Source organism: Sander vitreus, chromosome 16 (assembly GCF_031162955.1).
Source record: "Sander vitreus isolate 19-12246 chromosome 16, sanVit1, whole genome shotgun sequence".
Taxonomy (NCBI): Eukaryota; Metazoa; Chordata; class Actinopteri; order Perciformes; family Percidae; genus Sander; species Sander vitreus.
The window spans coordinates 15,523,203-15,547,340 of NC_135870.1; the positions used below are offsets into that span (position 1 = coordinate 15,523,203).

At 40.1% G+C, this 24,138-nt stretch overlaps 1 protein-coding gene across 1 annotated transcript; it reads right to left on the minus strand.

The window, feature by feature from the left end:
- Positions 1-307: 307 nt before the first annotated feature.
- Positions 308-22,610, minus strand: kcnn2 (potassium calcium-activated channel subfamily N member 2). Its single transcript, XM_078271505.1, has 8 exons — positions 21,840-22,610; positions 21,348-21,443; positions 10,301-10,719; positions 9,890-10,031; positions 9,620-9,730; positions 9,399-9,526; positions 4,325-4,394; positions 308-620 (listed from the first exon to the last, which is right to left on the minus strand). The coding sequence occupies exons 1-8, from the start codon at positions 22,608-22,610 to the stop codon at positions 345-347; spliced, it is 2,013 nt and encodes a 670-aa protein (XP_078127631.1). The 3' UTR covers positions 308-344.
- Positions 22,611-24,138: the final 1,528 nt, after the last annotated feature.

Sequence of the window (24,138 nt, forward strand, 5' to 3'; positions counted from 1 at the left end):
TATTTTAGTGCAATAGTTTCACACATGGTAACCTTGCCAACTAAAACTGGCTATCTCTGCATAGAGATGGAGTAGAGTTCGTATCCTACCCCCATCGATAGGCCTTTTACTGAGGAAAGCGCCATTATTTGTGGTCATGTCACCAGAGCAAGGATAACATCATCTTTTGAGGTAATAAAAACAAATAACAGCATGAAGTTATCCCTTAAAATGCATTGTCCTCAGTATCTTGGATTCTGTCATCAGAATTTGGATAATACTTATTGAAACCATAAGGCTTTACGATAAATGCAACTTGGCCATATGATGGCAAAAGTCTTCAGTGGAGGCATTCCCCTTAGACTCTAGCTGCTCTCGGAGGAGGTGGGTGGTGCTGTGGAAGACGACCTCCGTCGGGACACTGACTGTGAGCGCTCAGTGCTGTGTTTGTCATAAGGCTGAAGCTGCACCTCCAGGAAGTCCCTGTGCTGCTGGCTGATGACCTGGCTGATGAGTCCCGGCAGAGCCTGCAAGTTAGTCAGTAGAGTCTCCAGCTTTGTCTCCAGCAGGGCAATCCTCTTTTCCATGTCCTCTCCTCTCTCATTTAAGTCTGATATCATGTCATACATGATGTTCTGAGTCTGGAAGAGGGGAGAGGGAATACACTTAACATGATTTTTCAAAATTGGTGTTATTTTTGATGGACAACCTGGTAAATTTGTATGTGTCCATTATTAACACACACACACACACACACACACACACACACACACACACACACACACACACACACACATATATATATATATATATATATATATATATATATATATATATATATATATAAACATGGGCTTTCTCAATACTTTAATTAATAAGTTAATATAGAGTTGAAAGAGTTTGTTCTGAAAAAGAGAGGAAAGGAAATAGACTGTGAGCTTCACATTAAGATATTTACTTTCTCAACACATTCTGTTCAGACTTTAAATAATTGAAAACCAACTGTTAATTGTCTGACAGAAACAAATTAAAGGATAGGTTCACATTTTTTCAAGTCTATTTGACTTGACAATACTCACATGCTCTATGTACATTGAAAGCGTTACTTGTCGTTGCAGTTGTTCTTTCTCTCTGTACTGGCAGCAAAGAGATCCCTCTCTAAAGCAATTTCAATGTAAGTGATGGGGGACAAATCCATTTTAAAGTTTGATTGAAGCCAATACGAGGCTTATCAGCCTCAGTTAGACAAATTAAGTGGGTATCTTCCAAAGCTACAGTCGTTTTAGTTCCCTTTTTGTGCTTCAATGGACAGTATTTTCTTGCTGAGCTACAGTGGAGGTAAGGTAACACAGAGGGAATTTTGTACAAAGAACAGAGTAACTTTGGAAGATACCCTCTTGAAGTGACTGACTCAGACTGCTGAAGCCTCATATTAAGCCGTTTTCACATATGAACTCCGAACTATGTCCGAGGAATCAGGTCCTGACATTGTCTGAAGTTTCAGTTTCTCACATGTGGCACACCACAGGAGATTTTCAATCTCAGACGTGTTCTTACTTACTGGAAATACTCAGTTTGGTTTAAACGAGGGTAGAGCATGCAGGAGGCAGGACATGATGCAGATTACACCCCGTCAGCCGGTTCGTAATTTGGTTTGGTTGCCGTTCCTTGAAGTTGTCTGACAATTTCAGCGTTGGCCCTTACCGACAGAAGTTCCCAAATCTAGTCGTTTCCCCAGACATTGTCATTGCCCTCTTTGTGAAAATCCCCCTCTTTCTTCACATTTGGATGTTTGTTAGAAAAGTTATCAACACGCCCACTCGTTTGCTGTGAATTCTCACACTTTGGGCTCAATCTGAGATTACACCGATTTTGTACTTGGGAGCTGGCAGGGTAAACACCTGTGATGTACGATCCAACTGGGTTCCTCCGCCGGGTAATGTCTAGATTACTTCAGGTTTGCAGTGCATGTGTGAAAGGGGCTTTAGTTTTGATTGAACTTTGAATTGCACTGAATGAGAACTGTGGATTTTGTCCCCCATCACACAACATAATTGCTTTAAAAGGGGAACAACATTCTTTCAATGTACATATATTCAAGTGAGTATTATTGTAAGACAAAATAGAAAAAACAAATGTGAACCTATCCTATAATCTCAGCATCTAAAAAAAAAATCCAAATAGGATGGACATAGAAATATCAGCTATCAGCATGATCATCCAGTCCAATTGACAAATCAAATGTTACAGGTTAAAGTAAATGCTTTTATTATGGTAATATCATGGAGTCTACGTTATCCATTTCGTCAGCTGCAATTTCCCAGCGAGTCCATTGTCCTCCAGTCTTGGGGGAGCAGAGGTTGAAGTATAGGTATATTCCACATTAAAAAAGGTCAGGGGAACATCAGGTTAAGTTACAACCTTGAGAACAAATTTCTGTGAAAGACTGGCTGAGAAGGACACATTTTATGACCAGTTTACAAGAGTTCATGATGCAGACCAGAGTACATTATGAGCTTGAGGAGACAGGAAAGGTGCCTGCTGAGTTCTGCATGATGCTTGCCTTTGATGCATCAATCATCTGTTCATGGACCTTTAACCTCCCGAGGTTCAGTCTTCAAAAAATAGTCAACAACACACCAAAGAAATCTATCTGACATTTCGGATGCAGTGTGGTGATGCTGCTGGAGGGCGGCTTCTGAGGTATTATTCAGTGGAGGGCTGATAATCCCTGGCAGCCTGGAGGGGATGCCATCATCACTTACCTTGTCCTCTTCTGATTTGAGGTGGGAATAATGGGATAGGTTGTTTGTGTGAATCTGTGAGAACTGAAGTAGCACTGACAGCACTTAACCTGACGACTACAGTGGAGACAAAGGTTTCACTGTGTTGCATTGACTACATGAACACTAATCTAATCCTTGATTTCTTGCAAATGTAATTCAACATTTAAACAGTTTGTGTAATGATAAATAAATACTTAAATGTATGGATATATTGTCTTATACACATGTAATTTGCCCTTTTACTAAAAAATTGATTGAAAGTGGAGCAGAAATGACCCAAGTCTTGGCCTCATCTGTAAATCATGAAATGTAACAAAAACACATTAAAAAGTGATGGTATCAAATGGTAGAACCAAAAACATAGGATGAGTAAACCATGAGGGAATAAGTATGGAGGATGAAACTGATGGAGCAGGAATATATGCTATTATTATGGATCCACTTCAACTGTATAATAAAACAACAAATTGACAACATCAACCCATTTCTGGACAAGAGAAGGAGTGTGGCAGAAATTGTTTTAAAAAGCAGCTTGAGCGAGCATTTTCGCAATTTGAGGACATATCATTCAGCCTGAATGGCAAAGTTAAGAAGATGCTGTGGAAAGAGTCGACAATATTCACGCAAACTGTAAAATGCAAAACCACATTCTATATTAGACTGTAGAGGAGATAATGAGCTAAGGGGATACATTAGGATGTGAGGATTTTCACATTGCACTGCAGTGGCGATGCAGCTGCCACTGATATGTTCAGCTCTATTTAGCTCCATCTTTCCACTGAGAGCACAAGGAGACTGACGCTACTCTGCCCTCTTATGGCAACAGACTCATATAACAACGAATACAGATCCAGCTTAGTGGCTCTGGCTTTAAGCCACCTTATATCCATTGTCCCACCCCAACTCTCGCTGCCGTTTTACAGCCCGAGGCGATTGGGCAATATTAACTAATACCTTTCATGACACGCTGGCCTGAATCCAGTTTGACTGTGCTGTATGTTTGAATGTCAAAGCTCTCTGCCTTTCTCCCCTCCCTTTATCTGCCTTTACATCTGGCTGAATCATCAGATCACAGTGTGTCTCCCTTCCCAGGTTACTGTTTCTGCTGTGTCAGGCTGGCGCGCTGCCTGGTACTTCCCTAAGGTTTGTCAACTTCTGTTTAGTGCATCTGGAGACAAACATCACATAATACATAAAGTGGAAAAACAGCACGGACACAAAGGGGTTTCTCTTCCCTCTCATTCAGTAATGCTACGGAGAACACGTCCTGGAGAAAATAATTTACACAGTGAAATAAATGAAGTTATTATTTGAAACCCAAAAGATCAGAATGTCAGGTGAGTGCAGACAACCACAAGCATCACACAGATTTATTTTTAATCACCCTGTAATCAGCCTGTCTGTTTATTTGACACCTGTAGACTTTGATTATCAGAAAACAACTAATTCAGCGAGTGAACTAGCATGCATTGAATTCAATCACACAAAGGAAAGAAACTTATCAGGATAGTTGTGTGTCCTAATGTGCAATGCAGCAGTAGACTGTTAGTCTAGCTTACCTTAGCAAGGTCCACTAGTGAGTTTGCTTGGTCATTCAGCTTGCGTTGCTCCATTTTAACACTTCTCAATCTGAACACAAGACCATTCAGAACCCAATAAATTTATGCTATCAGGATTTTGTCATTAAATTTGTGCACACACAAGGCATACACACGGAGAGAACACTCCTAGGCCATGCACAGGATGTGTGTAGAGAATGCAGGTGTCAGTCTGTTTGGTTGAGCTGCATGCAAGTGAAAAGGAGACCACAGAGGGTGGGAGAGCTGCCACTGAGGAGAATGAGACCCTACATCCTACTCAACCAATACATACAACCTTAATAATGGAATGAGGCGGACTCATACCACTCAAGTACTATACTTGGCATGTCAGATTATAAAACACCAAAAACTATTGTCTTTAAAGTTCTGGTCTTTCTGATTAAACTAACTGTTAAAAAACTGTTTGAGTTCATTAATTATTTAGTCACTCAAAAGCCACAGATATCAAACACTGTTTTATGTAAACATAGAGAGCTATCTGTACATATGTTTTCCTTTTGAGACTTTCCAATACAAACATTTAAAAAAAATGTGGCATCAGAATTGAGAAAATTCTGATGCCACATTTTTAAAAGGTCGTCACAATTTGCTTCACAACTTGCATCATGGCTAGAAAAGAATACATTACTTGTTTAATGAGTCATAAAAAGCATCATTTCCTCAGTGACTTGATTTATGGTCCACTTTTTTTAACAGCCAAAGATCCTACTTGTTAAGTCAGCAAAAAATAACGTGCCTACTTTATACAACATGATTAAATAATTCACATCTCATGTTTAATTAGCATGTTTTTACTCATCTACTCAAGGCGCTCAAAAACAGCAACTGTGCAGTAATGTAGAGTGTCGACCATATGTGGTTTCAAAATATTAAAGAGTTTTTACCCCCCAGAATCACCTACGCATGCTGAATTAAACAGGACACAGTACACAGAATAGCATCATGATGGCAAGTTTGCCAACGTTTCAGATTTTTTAAAAAATAATAACAACAACAACAACAACAACCTATAACTAACTGAGACATGAATTCAGTTCGAGGTGGTTATAAGGTTGTGTGTGAATTGAAGGCAAACAGGAATTTAGATTGAGAAGGGATTTAAGAGGCCCCGGTGGGGAGGAGAGGGGACGAGGAGGGGGGGCGTCTGCTAATTAGCTGAGATGCACCTGTTCTCATGCAATGCGGGATCATTTCTCTGTTTCTGGTTTGACAGACAGATGTGGAGCGAAGGTTAGACCAACAGAGGGTGCCACAGGAGTCACTAAAGCAAACTACAGGCAAGGGAAGGTTTCCTGACAACTGACGACCGAAATGCTTCATACAGAGCAGACTCTAAAAACAAGTACAGAACACTATTTCACTTATTCACCTATTAATAATGCATTTAAATTAAATAAAAACAAAGGTAGCTACAATGATGGAAGCTATAGATAGATATTCAATATTAAATGATTTTTAGTTGATGTAAGACCTGTACAAATTTTACCGTTGGATGACCAATAGCTGGCAGATGGGGTAAAGCACAGGGCAGCCCGAGGTCAGGACGAGGAAGCCCACTTGTCCTGTCTTTTATATTCTGTTCCCTCGGTCAATCACCTGTCATGGGTATTTCTCCTTTTCAATGGGCACTCTAAATCTGCTTGCTATTCATCAGGGGGAAACGGCAACGCTAAGCTTTTCAATACCCAATAAATCAGTTAAAGCAATCTCAGTTAGTGCTGCACCATATTTTTTACAATCTTGACTTGCTTTCTTTGTCATGACCTCCCTTTACCTCATTGTGGAAAGAAATGCTAATTTCTCTTCAGTGTAATGGACAGGGTGACCATTCTGCAGTCGTGTTTTTCCTGTCCCTTCTGACAGCTTCATGCTGTCGGTCACAGTCACAGCCTCTCGGGCTCAAAGGGGATTGCTCTGAGGCTTTACCCATGACCTTCCTCTCAGGTCACTTTCCTGTTTCTCCAATCCACTGATCGCTGAGCTAACAAGCACTCACTGCCCTGCCTCTTGCTATGAGTCCCACTTCAACCTTGTAGATGGAAAGGGACAGCGTTCCCAAAGGGGATGGTCTGACAGCACTGATACACTTGACTTAATGGCCTAAAACATACTGGAAGACATTTGGTTGCACGCATGCAACATCATGCCTGTGGTGTGATAAACCGCACCATCCAAATAACCTTAGGAGTGTTTAAACTGTGTTCACGGCTAACTCTGCTAATTCCTCTCAGTGTAGAAATGCATGACAGTTGCATGTGTGTGTTATTATGCTGTTTACCAGCCATGATAACACCTGATCAGCGTGTTTGCTACTGTGTCATCCAACAGAAGAAATGGAGGAAATGGGGCTGCAAATGTAGCAACAGGCGTAACAATGGTTCCACACGCCGAAAGATGACCCTGAGCCCTGGTCTGTATGAGCATGACTGCTAAATTAACATGACTTGAGGGATACTGTGAGTTATATACTTGTGCTACTGCAGGTCTGTCTCCTGTAGAGCTCTAGTCGTCATCCTTCGGTAAGTGAAAGCACAGTTGATTGGAGTTTAATCAGTGGCTTTCTGATTAAAGATTAAATTCTCATCACATCCATGCAGAAATGGAAAGAAAAACACCCTCCATCACCGATAATTGAAATTCACTTAATATGCATCTGTAGGTGTGTTTACAAAGTGCAACATGGTTCTACTCAATGATGAAACAAAAAAGGTATTTGTGCTGATTATTTGAAGCTGTTTGTTTGCAAAATGTTGAAGATCGAATGAAAAATAAGAGAATAATGTGTATTTTACCAAATTGACATGTTACTCAGTTGAACAGACATCTCACAAAAACCTTTGTAGCAGCTCAAATGGAATAATCTTGCAACATTATGATTGTGTCATGTGAAACGATTCAATTGTTGCAAGCTACGACATTTTTTGTGGAATGAATTTCACTTATCAAATGAGGGAGTGTAATTTTTTAGTCACATTATTGGGTTCAAGGACAAGCTCTCGTTAGCATGCACACAACAGGTCTGTATCTACAGGTGAGGCGAAGACTTACTTTCGAGCTCTATTGCATTGTCGACACAAACAGGAAAAAAAGGAAACATGAAGTAGACAAATGAATTATTACAACATCAGATAAACATATTCAGACGGCAAAATCTCTTTGCTCAAGTCTGGCTGCTGGAACCCTCATTTCTACGCTGTCACCTCACCTCTGAACAGCAGCGACAATTTTTCTTGACTTATTTCTAGCAAGTTATCTGTCTGTGTTTGGACTGTTCTGGTAGCTGCAGCTCTGCTTGCTCTCTAAATCTAATCCCTTTTTTCCACACTGGTCCTGGTTATCAGAAATACAGTGAATCAAAACAAACTTCCTGTAAACATTCACCAACACAGAGTGCCTCAAAGCGTCTAGGGCCACATTTCACAACTGTTTAACTCTGCATCCTTTACAGCGATTGATGATGACTTCTGTGAACGTTTTTTACACTTTCTTGCAGCTTTGACCAGAGAAAACAGGCACAATGATATCCGATTTGATGTCTGCTATCGCCTCATGACAGGTCAAGGATGGCTGTGGCCCTTTTCCAAACTCTCCACTTGAGCGATCTGCTCACTGTCAGGCCACTTCCTGTCCTATATTAATCTCACCTACAGGCAATACTTAAAACTCTCCAAGATAAAGCCTGTGAACACACTACCTTGTGTACAAAACAGATAGATAAAGGTGTGGCGGAAGAATGTTGACAACATTTTGAGTAGTTGTCCTTACTTAAAGAACTAGATGTGACTTTTTTCCCACCAAATCTGCTTCTCTATAGATTAAGTAGCTCAGAGGGATTTCCATTATTAGGCTGTCCTAGAGAACAGGAGGGGAACATGAGACACTGTCATCACTGCTGCAAATCGTCTGAATACGACAGCAAGGACCTAATGACTCGACAAAGCAACCATGACAAAATGCGATTAAACGGCACAAATCTGGATGCGGGTTGCAGCAGCAGCAGCAGCAGCAGCATCAGCAGCAGACAGTTTGTGTATTTCTCTATCTCTCTACCTTGTAATTAAAGATCCTAATGTTTTTGAAACATAAATGTACAGTAGGTTCAAAAGATTCATGAGCAAATTAAAGTTGCACGCCACAAAGACCCATATACATACATAAAACCACAGAAAGCAAACAAACATACAAAGAGGGGGCATTTTACTTGAGCAAAGCTACATAATAACAAACCATTGCACACCTAGTTGCCAGTTATTTAAAAGAAGCCACAGACTGGATGTGCTTGTAAAAGAAAAACAAGAGTGAGGTGAGGCTAAAATCAATGCTGTTTTGGACTCAGCTAGCACATCGGGGGGTCCTTGGGGACCCAGTAAAAGACTAGCTGACAGGTAAGTGTCTGACCAGCTGCTAGAAAAGTAAAAACCCACGTGTCAGCCCCGAGGTCAGCCTGACATCTGATTTACAGCGAAAGAAACACACAAGAGTCAATGTGACAGCTAAAAGTGAGAGGGGGAGAGAGAGATTAATATCATACTGCTGTGAATTCTGTAACTCAAGAATATTTCAAGAGAAAATTAGTTTCAGGAATAATTCTGTAAAACTGAGGACTATTTCCATAATATACCCACACGCTTAGCGGAAATTTTCCACAGCTCATTCAGAGAAAAATGCAATTTTTTCACGTAAAATATGTTGCTTTTATATTTCACTGACACTCGCTTTTTTTTAACTCTATTTTTTAAATAAATGGATAACAAGAGCCTCTAGTGTATCAGTGAATGTAGTTCTCTTGCACATTTTACCACTCTTTATGATGCAGAATCAACAGGCCAACTCATTATCACATCTGCAAATGTAAAGTTAGTCAAGTCAGGTGAAACAAGTATAAGATCCTTCAATAATATGAGCACATATATTTTGCTACAGGTGTCAAACAAGTCAGATTTCAGGTTGGTGTTGCATCGGTAAATCAAGTGATAAAGGGCATTAGGCTGACATGAGTGGCGAGGTCAGGGGTTAAGACTGGGGTACCTACTGGTGAATGGCTTGGAGAAATTTCCTCTGGTGTTTCCTGACTCTGGCGTGGTCCATCTTCCTCACCAGTTTGGTGTTCTTATAGATGAGCCACGTCTCCCTGAGAACGTTCGCAGCTGTGTTTTTCACCTAAAGTGCAATAAAGGAAACATTTGGGTCAAGAATGCAGAAATGTAAAATATCCGTAATGTCAAAATAACAGAATGCGGAGCTTTCACTTACTCTTTTTGTTAGCTGGGTGTCCATCATAAAATTGTGGACATGTTTTTCAGCTTTGGTTAACTCCAGTTTCTTTGCCACCACAGCCACCACCAAGGCAGTGCAGCCAGCGCCCTGTGAAATAACAAGAAAGGACAGGCACAAATATACAATGTGGATAGTAGCATATTAGTTACTTTTACAAAAATAATGGCTTTGATAAAGGCTTTCTGTCAATATCAGAAATATTGACTTGCAAAAAAAAACAAAAAAAAACTGCTCTGCTTTTCTCACCATAATGCCAGTCAGGAGGCAGACTCCTTTCCCACAGTATGTGTTTGGGACCATATCCCCATATCCAATGGTAAGAAATGTGATTGAGATCAACCACATGGCTCCTAGAAAGTTGCTGGTTGTGTCTTGGTTGTCATGGTACCTGTAATAAATAATAAATGCAATAGGTTGACCAACCTCCAGCTTCACCTTCTGACTAATTCTCATTTGAAAAAAACAAAAATCCATTGTAGTACTAAGATTAAATGTGTTGTTAGGATACTACAGGGCTTTAATCTTTTCTTGTAAATCTTTCTATCTTGATGCTCAGACACAGCGTGAGCTAAGAAGTGTGTACATTATCTATTGTTTTGCCTTATCTATGTTTCATGCTGAGCAGTGCTGCATAGTGTGAGAAACTAATCCAGGCACCTCTCGCAAGCTCTCACAGTCCAGGCGGCGATGATCCACAGTGAGATGGTGAAGACCAGCAGTACAGTGCCAGGACAGATGGTCATGAGGGTCTTCATCACAAAGCGTGTGTTAAAGTTAATCTTGTTGAGTGCACCGATGCTGCGGGACGAGGCGTCCGTGAAGAGCTTGCTGTGCAGCAGCATGACACGAGCGATGAGGTACAGCCGCAGGAACATGGGGATGGACAGAATTATGTCCACATCTGCATCCGTCTTGGATGGCACATACGAGTAGGCCAGGCGTGCTGTCCAGGTGAAGGTGTAATTTCCTGGGATGGGGTGGATGGCGCACACCAGGATTTCCAGGCAGATGAAGAAGATGCGCTCATATGTCATGGCTATCCTCCAGTCATCAGCTGCGTTGTCCACCATAAATAACTGTAAGGAAAGGGCATGGTGAGTCTAATGCAGGGTAACATTTTCATCATGGTGACACAGCTAGCTACAGGAAATCATTAAACCCTATTAAACAATAAGTCACAAATAGCCTTTAGTCATTCAATCACATTTATCACATATATATATATATATACACACACAACATTTTTGACTATTTTCAAAAGAATAAAAATGATCCAAGTCACTGTGTTGTGCTCAAAACAACATTTGAAGGAGGAAATAAAAGGGGAGAATGCTACACTCTTCAGATATGTACAAGGGTATCTGATGAAGGTTGCAACACTGAAATATCATGTATCTGGTTTTCTGAATACATTTTCCAAAGAATACCATGATGCTTTATATGTTTTCATGCGTTTTGTCCTGCCTTGCAGGTAGCTATTTGTTTCTATTAATTTCTATATGGTAAGACAATCCCTGCGAATCTCAAGATTCAAAGGTTTTCAAGCTTCATTTTTATATTTAAGTGAAATGGATTGACTAGAACGGCTGTCTGGAAGGTAGAAAGAAACCAAAATTAAAGCTAAAACAATGAGTCAAGCTTTTCTTTGTCATACACGTAGGCTTATTCACTGTAAACTGAATATTCTTGCGTATTTGACTTTTAGTTGAACAAAGCAAGACACTTGAAAACATCACCTTGGGCTCTGGGATCTAAAATTCTACAAAAAATAGCAAGAATTCATGTAATGTATGTAATTTGTATTAAGATAGGCCAAATAGTCTGTTTCCACAGGTTTGTCTTCACTACTCCACAAATAACTCTGTTTCTCTCTCTGCTTTCAGACTCCATGAATAAGTTACATTAGCAGCATGCATTTTCAACTTTAAAGCGTTACACTGATAAGAACATCTGCCGCCTTCACATTAGCATTATCTTTTGATCACCTGGCCACCCCGAACAGAAGGTAGGCCTTTCCACTGGGGACTTCAGTGTGAGTGGATTTCAACCCCCGTCATCACTCTTCTCCACCCTGTCCAGCAGCTTCCTCACATGGGCATCTCCGCTGCTGTTGCTCCCTCCTCTTGTTCATCCCCTTCCTTCTCCTCATCACTTTCAATCCAATCTACAGTTATCTTCGGCCAGAAGATTCACTGCCGGGTGTATTCACCCTGAACTAATGGCAGAGCCCATGACAGCCATCACCAGCTCACACAGTGATCCCTGGTCATAGATGCACTCTCTTTTAATCTCACTTCTCTTTCTGAGTTGTATATTTACTGGTGTGGGTTGCAGATTGAATACTACCAACCTGTATTAGCTTCCCCTACATTTGTCAAATAATTCCTCGTTTTGACCCACAACACTGATATTCCTCCACAGCTGCTCCTGCTCTATCCACTCAATCACCTCAAGGTTCTCTGCCTGCATACAGGCCGTCACAACTAGCAGTAGATATTTCACAAAATGTTGCTGTCAGCAAATACAAGCGGGGTTTCCTGGCAGCTGATTTTGTCATGAGAGCAGAAGCCTCTCTTAAGGAGAGAAAAGAAAAACTGCACAAGATTACATTTTGTCGGACACCTCCTTAATATGCTAATATGGATTTAAAATGAAAATAAGCACATATAATGTTTTTGCTTACAGTTTAGCATCTTTGAGAACAGGACTGTGTACAGGTCAGTTTATCTTTCAGCTCAGCTCATCTTTAATATTCAAAGTGTGCAGCTTGGATTATCAGCAACTTTTTTTTCAAATCCACTAATGCCTGCCGGCATTACCCTTGAAGACGAATAAAGAAGAACATACTGTATTTTAAGTTTAGGGGCTGTACAAAAATGATTAGGGGTCAGAAAAGGGGGAGAGCCATGTATTTATTTCTATTTGCTGAAAAGAGGATGGTCATTTTTTTCTCCCAATGCTTTCATGGCCCTGGTTTATATTCAATTTCATAATTTTCTTGCAGCATTTACTGTAAAACAAGCTTGAATAGATACATCAAAACATTTACGTCAAAAACATGCCTTTTGTGCACGCCATGGATTGTAAAGTTAGCCTACGTTTTGCCATATGCAGAGGACAACCATTATGTCTCCATATCAGGGCTATTTCCCCCTAAGTTCTGGTGGCATAAATATATGTTTTCACCTTTATAGTTATTAGGGATTGATATCATGATATGATGATCATATTCTCCCTAAAGAGGGTGCAGTTTTTCACAAGCCAACATTTGCCTTCACTTTTATCTGCATTATAACAGAATTAAGGTAAAGTTAAATGTATCAGAGTGAAACCATGACATAATGCATTTTTAGCACAACCAAATGCTAATTCCACTCCTAACATGCATTCGTTTTTTATACATTAGAATTTTTTTTTATACCATTAACATATTACGCTTAAAATCATTGTTAAGTTGAGAAATTAAGGAGTGTGGGTGTTGCAATTTTCTCTGTGTCAAAGGGAGGGTCCAAACCAAATGTCAATAATATCTAACACACACTTGAGGCACACTTCACGACTTGGCATCTTGCCAATTACTCTCCATTTGGTTTAATTGGGAATTTCTCAATATAGAAGTAAAAAAAACTGGCCCAATCCTGGAGGGCTAATGGGATCAGTGACCTAGATTGTACATTTACCAGTGATATGCTACATAAAATTGAACTGCTGAAGTAGTCATATTTCTCACATTGAAATGAAAGCCCATTCAAAATGTTCAAGGACAAAGAAAGCACATAGAAGAAATCAATAACACCGTATACTGACACTTTTCTCACAGACATACATGAATGCACACTGATACTACAGCAGCCCGCTTCGCTTTAACGCACAACTCTCACTGAACCCACAACAGCAAACACTGTATGCTTATTATAGCTACTGAGCCAATTATATGTCCACTGTGCAAGAAACATCAACTGTCAACAAGCTGGCACATTACAACAAAGACAGAACAAGCTACAGCTTATACGTGTCCCCGAACAAGCAGTATGACTGACCCACAAAGCTGCTGCAGCTCATTTATATTTATTTAAAGGCTAGAATCAAAGTTTTCCCCAAACACAGAAAACACATAAATTAAATTTTCAGAGGCAGTTGTTCATATCAAATGAGCGACACCGAGCTCCTTTAACACACTGACATCTGTCAGAGAAGTGTGTAACTCTAACCACAGCTCGTCGTGTTCGGCTTTCCAAGTGACTGTAATGTAGACACAGAAACACAAGCACTCTGCTACAGTTTCTTACTTACAGAATTAGGGCTCTAAAAGCAGCTAAATCTATTGTTTACACACAGCACAAGCAGCATTTTATTTTAAATTTTAAACAACAAACCTGTCCTGTCAAATACAGTTTGACAAAGTTTGTTACCTCAAAACAATGTAATTAAACATTTAAACGCAGGTTGCATAAGGAAAGCCTACTTGGTGGGTAAAAGCAATTATGGTAATGGCCGACCTGTAATACAATACTCAAGGGCCCTTAACTTCAGAGCATCAAATAGTCCATGCTAGCAGCCGAACCAACAGTTTTACATCTGCAGTGTAAAAACCTTAAACTGTGCGTTTTAAATAATGTAAATATGATAGACACTGAGAGTCAGGCATAAAATAGAGTTGATGAAACAGGACACTTTTAAATTTGTTACAGGAGGTTGACAAATAATTTAAACGCAGCAAGTAAAAGGATTTTAAATTTGAACTAACTTAACCACAGTTAAAAACAAGTCTTTAAAAAATGAAAGCAAAGAAGTCGACAGTTTGGACTGCTGTCTGGCAAACAGCACTATGAACTGTGAGGTTTTTTTAAAGCATTATGACACAACTAATAGAGGCTCAAAGAGGCCAAATTAATCTAATTTGTGTTGGTCAAGTAAATGTTTGGTTTATTTCATATTTGTACTGTATACAACATAAATCAATCAATCAATCATGTATACAGAGGAGGAGTAAGGACGTGATCAAACGCACCTCTCGAGGGGGAAATGGTCTCAGGAAATGGTCAAACTCATATAAACTGCATCAACAAAGTGGAACGTCAATTTCAAGCTGAACCTTACAAACATACTAAATGAAAATGTGCAGACTTTGTATGCTGATTTGGTTACTTTAAGGGTTGTTTAACCCAAATGGCAAAAGAAAAACACTTTTTTTTCTCACTTAAAACTAGTGATATCCTGGAATGCAGATATGTTTCATTTGCCCATGTATTGTGATAGCTCAACATGCCAACATGCTCACAACAAAGCTTACATGCTGGTATGTAGCAGGTATAATATATACCATGTTCAACATCCTAGTTTAGTGTGTTAGCATGCTAACATTGGCTAGTTAGCACAAAACACAAAGTACAGCTTAGGCTGATGGGAATGTCATTCCGTTTTACAGGTATTTGATCATAAACCAAGCTATTGGACACATTTCAATTTTCACATGATAATGATACCATATTAAAAGTTAAGGGATAATCAACATTATTATGATTCATCCTGAGGGGGACATGAATGCCTGTACCAAAATTCATAGCAATTCATCTAATAGTTGTTGAGACATTTCACTCAAAACCATATATGTCAACCTCATGGCGGCCCTAAAGGAAAAGTCAGAGGATCACCAAAGACAACAGGCGTCACGCTCTGGAGAATGAGAATGTCTGCACAAAGTTTCGTGGAAATCCATCTAACAGTTCAATTCAATTCAATTCAATTTTATTTATAGTATCAAATCATAACAAGAGTTATCTCAAGACACTTTACAGATAGAGTAGGTCTAGACCACACTCTATAATTTACAAAGACCCAACAATTCCAGTAATTCCCACAAGTTGTCTGGATCAAAGTGGTGGACCTACCGACTGGCATTGCTATCCACAGAGCCATGGCTAAAAAAAAAACAGCAACATTTCTTTCCAGAAACAATGTTCCTCATAAAATCCAGCGAACTGAGACAGAGATTTGTAACTCCAAACCTGGGCAAATCAAATCAAAACTACTATCTGCACAGCCAGATGCCTTATAAGAAAAATGAGGAATACAGGGAAACACAATATGTTTTCTTATGGTAATTTGGGTTAACTGGCTCTTAACTGTTAAGTCATTTGAAGTCACACACAAACACGTTTGTACCTCTGTACATGTGAGTATGTGTGTATCCAAACCTTATTCTAAACCTAATTCTAACCCTGGCGAAAATGTCTTCACTTTCCAAAAACTGGTATCCTCACAGTAAAAATAAAGTACAAGAGCATACACGTTAAGCCCCTGCATTGTGCAACGCATCTCAGAGAACAAACAGCTGATACAGTGACCATGAGGACGATTTGAGGACAAATCCAGCTGTCTCTGGCTTCTCTCAGCTTGTTTTCTGATGGACACAAAATAAGTCTAATCACTAAGAGTGCATGCCCCTTGCTCATCATGGGGAAGATTCATTCATGTCAGGTTCAGAGACAATACAGCTGAATATGTCCTGAGATCATTATCCGCCTGCCACTGTCCTGCATCTACACTGTGCAGTCTCAGAAGAGCTCACCTGCAATGCTAAGCTGGGTTGGTTACTGGTTTCACGATGCTCAATATAACTAATGGAGTCCGGCTCAATATTTAATCTGTGTAATGTGGAGATGGGAACATATATCTTGTCACTGAGAATGAAAATGCTCAATCTCATTAGTGAATTAGGTTGAGAGGTTCTGCTCGATTAGACATTAATGCAATGCTTTATTTATGCTATCAAAGTGAGCCACTAAGAGGCCACTTTGCTGAGTAAATCTGAAGCTGTTGCTGATTCAGTTTGCTTTTGTTTCTGAAATTAAGTCTCACATTTGCATAACCATTCTCCTATTCAAAGCAAAGTAAAGCCTCTCTGAGCCAAAGTAAAAGCTTGTATAAATCTTTCTTTCTTAAAAGTTTTGCTGCTGCGGCTAACACATTAATAACCTAAAATCATCTCATGTTTAAAGTCCCACAGAGCACAATTTAGTAAATGCTAAATGCCATCAAGAATAATTTGAGGAGGCTGAGTGTGTCTGCCCTTGAAAGCCTGTGTGTTCAGTGAAAACATTAAGGTCACGAGCCAGCGGTGGTTATATGACTCCAGTCTGGAGTCTCAGGTAGAGGACAGATTTCACTGTGAGAAATGCAGAGTGTCTCCTGCAGTTACACCATATCTCTGACACATACACACAACCCAAGGGCGGTCTGACAAGCACTGCCAAGTTTGACTTTGGCAAGCTTCGGGGATGTGTTGTTATTTTATTTTTTTCTGCAAGTTGTAAAATATAATACTGTGCAACTGTGAAACATCAGCACCAACTTTTATCACAAAAGTACACATCAAAGACAGAACAGCTGAAACCCAAAGCATTTTGCATTAGTTTAAGAAAACTCAGCAGAACTGTCATCACAAGGCACAGCGACACAGCAATGGCCTTAACACAAATGCCCCTCGGCAACCAGCCTTTGTTGTGAGAAGAAGAGAAAACTTTCAAAATGTCAGTTTCTGTCTGCTTGGGAATAAGGTGAGCTCATCAACCATCTTAACAGCAAGAGCAGGAAAATGCTCTAAGCTCGTAGCTCATATCAAACTTTGACAATGACAAATCAAAGTCATGAAGCAGCTACAGACTCTAACCTGTCAATTTCCACTCGTACTGTACAGTAAGTCGCTGCATGCCACCGCAGCAAACTCAACTAAATCGTGGCGGATCGCCAGCTGTTACCAAAAGACATCATTGGGACTGAATCAGGCCGATAACAATTGAAGTATGAAGTATAAAAAGATACTGAACAACATCAATACGTACAAAAAAGAACGTTATTACACATATCCTAATTGTAGTGGGTGGGACAAGTCTCAGGATATTTAGCAAACATGGACAGACTGTTTCTTTTGGTTACTGCAGTATCCCTAAACAATTTAAATGACAGCTGGTATCCATCATCTACCCTGTCTGACCTGACCTTTTGAGTTTTCAGTCACTCTGAGGAGGAAACACATCCTGTTGTTATACACCATAAAATGAGAGGGCACAGTCTTTACAGAGTCTGAGAAGTAAATCAGTTTTAAGGGGCGTGGTGGTGGGGAAAATTTCATCATCCTGACTTATGCTTCTACATCTGACAGGCATCTGTGAGTACACATGGGTGTGCATGCATAATCCATTTCAGTGCAGGAGCTACATTCCCCACATGGAAAAGTGCACTTAATAAAAGCACTCTACCAATATCACAAAGAATTTTGGGCTCATGTAGAGTCATAACAAAAATAACGTGGTAGTCATAAACCAGGGCATGCCAGGGTCATCAACTGTAGATACATTATGATGGTGATAATACCACATATGGAGTCAATTAGTCAGGGTTTGGTTAAGTGAAATCCTATGTCAGAAAGTTATGATTTAAAAGTCTGCAGTCTCTAAACCCAAGCTGATATACTTTGTTATCATTTTGATATCATTTTATCAGACTTTTCAAAGCTTATCCAGAGCCACAGACATTATACAACGTATTTGCTTGCCAATGACTAGTAAATTGACTTTGACATGTAAAAGCTGGATCGAGTGTCAAAGGGGAACTCAATCAATTTTGTGATGTCACTTGAGTCAGTGTCGGTTGGATCTGAAGACTACAAGTTTGAAAATGAAACAAATCTGGTGGTGTGGAGTTAAAAAGAAGTGAGATTACCAGACCTCTGCAGGCTGCTTCTCATCTCTGCACAAGGCTAGCTGGCTGAGGCTACATTAGCTGGCACAACGCACCTGAATATACAGTATGTTGGCAGTGAAGTTGCATTGTGGGTAATGTTGGCGCCAGGTTTTGACAAGGAAAGATAATGTGTAGAATAAAAGGGCAATATCTCTGATTCGTTCAATCATTATTTTATCCATCTTGAGTCTGACAGTGCTAAATCAGTGGAGAACTCTTTTACTGTTAAAGTAAGTGTTGGGTACAAACCAGGGGCAGGACTAGGTGCAGGGCTACGTTTGAAAGGCATGGCTTTTAACCCGGCAGGGCGGGTCTAAGAAAAAAATAGAGCTACAGTAAAACAATTAAATTGAACACATATGAAGTCAAATCACATTTTTATCAGATGCAAATGAATGAAGCACAGAGAAAAGGAAAAGGAAACACACACACACACATACACACACACACACACACACACACACACACACACACACTTCCAGAGCAAGTGTGTGTGCATGTGTGTCATTACATTAAGATAGATTTAGAACTAATTTCTCTGTGTATGCGTGTACGTGTTTGCGTGTGTGTGTGTGTGTGTGTGTGTGTGTGTGTGTGTGTGTGTGTGTGTGTGTGTGTGTGTGTGTGTGTATGTGTCTGTATACAAGTACATATGTCAGTCTGCAAGAACCAAGTAATGACAGACTAGCAACAACAGGCACAAAGCCCCTCAGGCAGAGAAGCAAAGGAGCAGCTGGTGTGGAAGTTGAAGCATAAACACTATGAACTGGATTTAAATAGTAAGACAGTCAGTTTCCAGGAACTGGCTGATAGTTTGTTCCAAAGGGGACTTGATGAATTAGAGGACAGACCTTATAATCAACTTGTACAGCAGGTTGTGAGTAACACTGCAGTGAAGTGACAATGTTTCCTGATTCATTTAAGTGTTCAGGCTTCTACGTTTGAATAAATTGCATATAATACATTGTGGAGAGGGGATATGTGGTGAAAAGTGCATTGCAGTAATCAACTTTGGGGCAAACAATCGCCTAAATAAAGTTTTCTAGGTCAGCAAAAGAGGAAACGTCTTTATCGTGTAGAGAGAGAGAGCTATCTGGGATGAAAAATGTTTTGGATATCGACGTGACTGTCAAAAGGAGTCTGGATCAAAGAGGTTTGAAACAGCCTTCCTTTGGGGTAAGTGTGGAGCTACTGACAATTAAAGGAATGGAAAGAAAAGCTAGTTTTAGAGCTAAAATTAACATTTCATCTTGCCTGTACTGAAGGAAAGACTACAGACATTTTGGATGTGTAAAACCGAGGCTTCAAGCTATTTAAAACTGCTATCATTACCATATTTGTCAATAGAGATGTGTTGCAGCATCACAACAGTGAGAATAAATGAGAACCAGTGACCAAAAGTATGTGGCACAATCCAGTACTTTAACGTTTTACTGGTTTGTTGTGAACAGACTGAGCCATGACTACCAATTCAACACGATCTGTTATAAAACTCACAAAATGGAAACCTGCTGTGATAAAAAAGTGCACCTTTGCAAGATATTAGTCACAACTAAATAGTTACATTATTTAACATCAAGAAAGGTTTGCTCAAGCAAGAGGTTAAAAGCTCAGTTTAGGAATTGAATAATTTACACAGGATTAAGTAAAAGGTGCAGAGGCCAAGGGAAGAATGAATATGATACTGTCATACAAACTTACAGCATGCTTTCTAATTTATAAACAGCTACTGGGAACTGTCTGCTGGGGGAATGGAAACACTTCTGCTTTGCATTGAAATATGGTAATGATGTCTGTGTCTTCTATCATCCTTCATAAAGAAAGGTTTACAATGAGACATCTGAACGGGGCAACACGTTTTACTGTTGGGCTATTTCTATGACTGATACTCCCCTGGGACTTGTAAGCACTAAATATGACAACAAGGCTGATGAATATACTGTAGCAAATGCAACTTTTAGCACCAACAATAAGAACCAAATGTAATATTTTTCTGTTCTACTAAATCATACTTTACATTGTGAATATAAACTGATTAAAACAGCTGTATCAGCTCATAGAATTCAGCTGAAGGCATTTTTTTTTGTTTTGTTAAATCACCATCGCCATCTTTCGTCCATTAACATGATTAAACATGGTGTCATTCAAGATTTGAGAAAATGCTTGCAGTTGTGTTTCTTTTCAAGTGATGTTTTCCTTTTTTAAGTTGATTTAATTAACAAAAAAAGAAAAAAAAGAAGAAAAAAAATCGTATACGTTAAAGCTTTCTGGCAACATACATCCATCACGCAGAAAGGGGCACCATTCATTCTGTGGCCGTTCAACAAAGACACACAAGTGCTGAAGCGCAGGAAGAACTGTAAGTAATGCAACAATGCTTCGAGGCAAGGTCATAAAACTGTGTTGGAACATCTCAGGGGAGGCTGACAATCTATATTCATCCACTGAGCCCTGTGAGGACTTCCTAAATCTAATCAAAATATATAATGAACTGTTAATGTTGCTACACTCGACAGTCCAAACACATCTACTGTTATCTATGCGATCACAGGGCTGTGTAGCTTTTTAAACATGGAGTCATGGAACACAGATTAGACGTGTTAACTTTGCAATAAAGAATAATATACTACTATATATAAAAATGAATATAATTTCATTGAGTAATTACACAGTCCCACACTGCACAGAAACTGAAATGTAACACTGCACTTTCTTTCACAAGAAGTCATTTACTTTGGTAGATTTTGGAAAGTCAATAAAGAACCTTCTAACCTGCAAATATACATTTTCTGCATAACCTACTGACTACCAAACTTATTTGTGACATACTATAAAAGGTGTAAAGACCTATTAATTTCACATTAAACTGACTAAATGTGGAGAGACATTTATTGTTAAAGCAGACTGCTGACCCTTCAACACCAACAGTTAAAGAATAAGAAAAGTGTTACAACATTACCTGTATCTCTCTTGCATGGTATATGATAATCAGTCCCAGGAGAATGATCGTAGAAAGGCTTATCAGGCATTTTAGAGCTAATGAATACAGGGACTCCTGGAAAAGAGCAACAACACTAAAGCCAAACAACACACATCATGACATAAAAGCACATTCTTATGATGGTAAACCAGCCTTAGTTACATGTATGACACAAATCTGGAAAAAAACACATGTAGGCTAAGTAATAATTCAGCTTCTTAAAGTGTACTGCAACAAATTCTGACATGTGATATCTGTTTGTACAATTGAACAGCAGTTGGTCAGCAGTGGGCCTTTTGGCTTGCATGTGACAATGTGACTACATGGGACACTTTGCAGTGAGCCCAGACTTCTTATATAAAGTGGCTGCTTTTTATATAACACTTTGGGCATAAGTTTTTATTTTTCTATTTACCTGCTCTGTCAGTCCCATGCTACTAAATTAACTCTGGCATATGAATAAATACGTACCTTTCCATAGGCTCCCCATGAGAGTTCAGTCTCTATAACCATAACAACGATCCCAAACATCCCAAAGATTAAAGCATAGTCGCTGAGCCGCTTCCTTTTCTCAAACAAGGCCCTCCTGTGCCCGAGCTTTTCCCCAATGTTCTGGTTCTTCTTTTTCCCCAATTTACCGCTGCTGTGGCCGCAGCCTCCCCCTCCGTCTCCCGATGCGTAAGGCATCAGTGTGGTGGAATTATTCTCCGCCTTGGATACTAAAGTGTCAGACGCATCTGCGGCTGAGATGGGCTGCAAAGGCTGGGACTCGGAATCAAACTCGTGTATGTTTCTGCGGGACGAGCTCAAGTTGCTCAGCGGCCGCATTACGCCGCCGTTGTATCTGCAGCTGCTCATGGCTATTTCATTGTAGGAGTTACTGTCTTTGTGGCTGCTGCCCAGGCTGCCCCGCTGCCGATCGCGACAATGCTGCTGCTGATTGTGAGGATGATGATGCCTGGATGAACTACCATGACTAGAGGGTGTAAACTCGCAGACGCTGTACTGACAACCTTGTCTCGAAGACGTTTCCGAAGGTGTCCTTAAAGTTCCCACAGTGGTCGGCGACGTCCCGCGAAAGACGAGGCTTTTTCTCGCATCACAGGTGCAGTTATTGCAGGTGCAGCATTGGTCGTGCTGCTTGCCGATCCGATCCTCCCGCCCGCAGTAGTGCTGGTACTTACAGTGCTGGAATTGCTGCTCTGGGAAGAAATCGTTCTGCAGCTGCAATGGGGTTTCCATGTCAGTGCTGCCGTTTAAAGCAGCAGTCGGGTACCACAGAGCACCCGACGAAGGGCGTTATGGTACTTACGGGAGGACAGAGCCGCTGCATGAATAGACCCATTTCGGCTTCGGTAGAATGTGAGCGGAGCCTCCGATTGGGTAGGGGGGACCAAAACAACTGTATCGACGTCATGAAAAGGTTGCAACCATGAGATGTGAAGTCCAGCCTTATTTCATCAGGATCAACAGAAACTATTATTATTATGTTATTTTTGGAGATCTATTACACCTTTACAAAGATCTAAACTTTTAATAAAAACACGTAACTTCTTTCTGAAACTGCAGCCAGTGAAAATAGATATTTTCAAAAGTGTAACGCCTATGAAAGGTGTATTTTCTCATTTGAACTGTTGTTAAATGTCACTTTATGAACACACCTCTGCATTATATATACTGCCATTCACACAGATGTAATTTGGCTTTTGCACCCATCAGCCAGACCTATTCATAAATTCCAAATGATTTCCCATTTATTGACTTCATAGGAAAAACACGTAGCTCGCTGTCACCGCAGATTTACACGATGCTGATTTCATTCAGCTCATTGGCCGCTGACCATGTGATCGTGCAGGTCTGTAGCATATATGGCCAGGGCTCGTGTCTCCAGCCACAGATTGATGTGACCGCTGGTGGCTGCGTTATTAATGGAGTAGAAGAGTTATATCACCCTTAGGAAATACAGCCAACTGCCTGAGATTGAGCAGCCGTGGAGGCATAAAGCAAAGGGTAAAACCCAATCATCCACACGTCCGGCTTATGCAGCAGCAACACATTTAGTTTTAGGCTATATTGGAGTTATGTGTTTGTATTTGTAGTGGGATTATAGTCAGAGCTGCGCATTTTGCTTACAAGGCTTTCCTTGCTTCAGTTGCATTGAAGTCGTAAAGTTGTCTCTCTCTCTCTCTACATCTACATCATCCATGGAATCAGCAAACAACAATACATAATCTAAACATCTGCAAAGTTGGAAAAGACGAGTTTAAAATATATACATTTAGTATTATATTTTATACATGGTATTATGTGTTGTTTTTTAACAGAAATTATGAAAGTGTAGCTGTCCAAGGTGCTGAAAGTCAGTCAATCGTGAACTAACTTTCAGCACCGTGGACAGCTCCACTCGCTCATTGATCACTACCAACCGTTTAATAAAACAAGCCCTCTGCACAGGATCGCAATGCGCACTTACTCTTGATGGGCTGAGTCTACATACCACGTGACACCTCCCACCTTCCTCTTTCCTGTATGTGTGTGTGTGTGTGTGTGTGTGTGTGTGTGTGTGTGTGTGTGTGTGTGTGGAGTACAGTGAATGAAGAGAGTCTGCATACATTTAAGCCACATATTGTCAACAGGATGGACACTGTATCCTGGGCAACACAGACCGACAGAGGAAAGAGCGCTGGAGAGTTGTTCATTAAAGATGAATGGTGAGCTTTCTATACGGCATTACAGTACGTGAAAGCACCCCACTTATGTTGTTATTTTC

What these genes read in the sequence shown, in the direction of transcription:
- kcnn2 (XM_078271505.1), bottom strand. Translation starts at nt 22,610, where the DNA reads ATGGAAACCCCATTGCAGCTGCAGAACGATTTCTTCCCAGAGCAGCAA. An exon ending in GCCTCCTGACTGGCATTATG is followed by an intron (nt 9,731 to 9,889) that starts GTGAGAAAAGCA and finishes GTTATTTCACAG; the next exon opens with GGCGCTGGCTGCACTGCCTT. An exon ending in TTTCTCCAAGCCATTCACCA is followed by an intron (nt 4,395 to 9,398) that starts GTAGGTACCCCA and finishes TCTTGTGTTCAG; the next exon opens with ATTGAGAAGTGTTAAAATGG.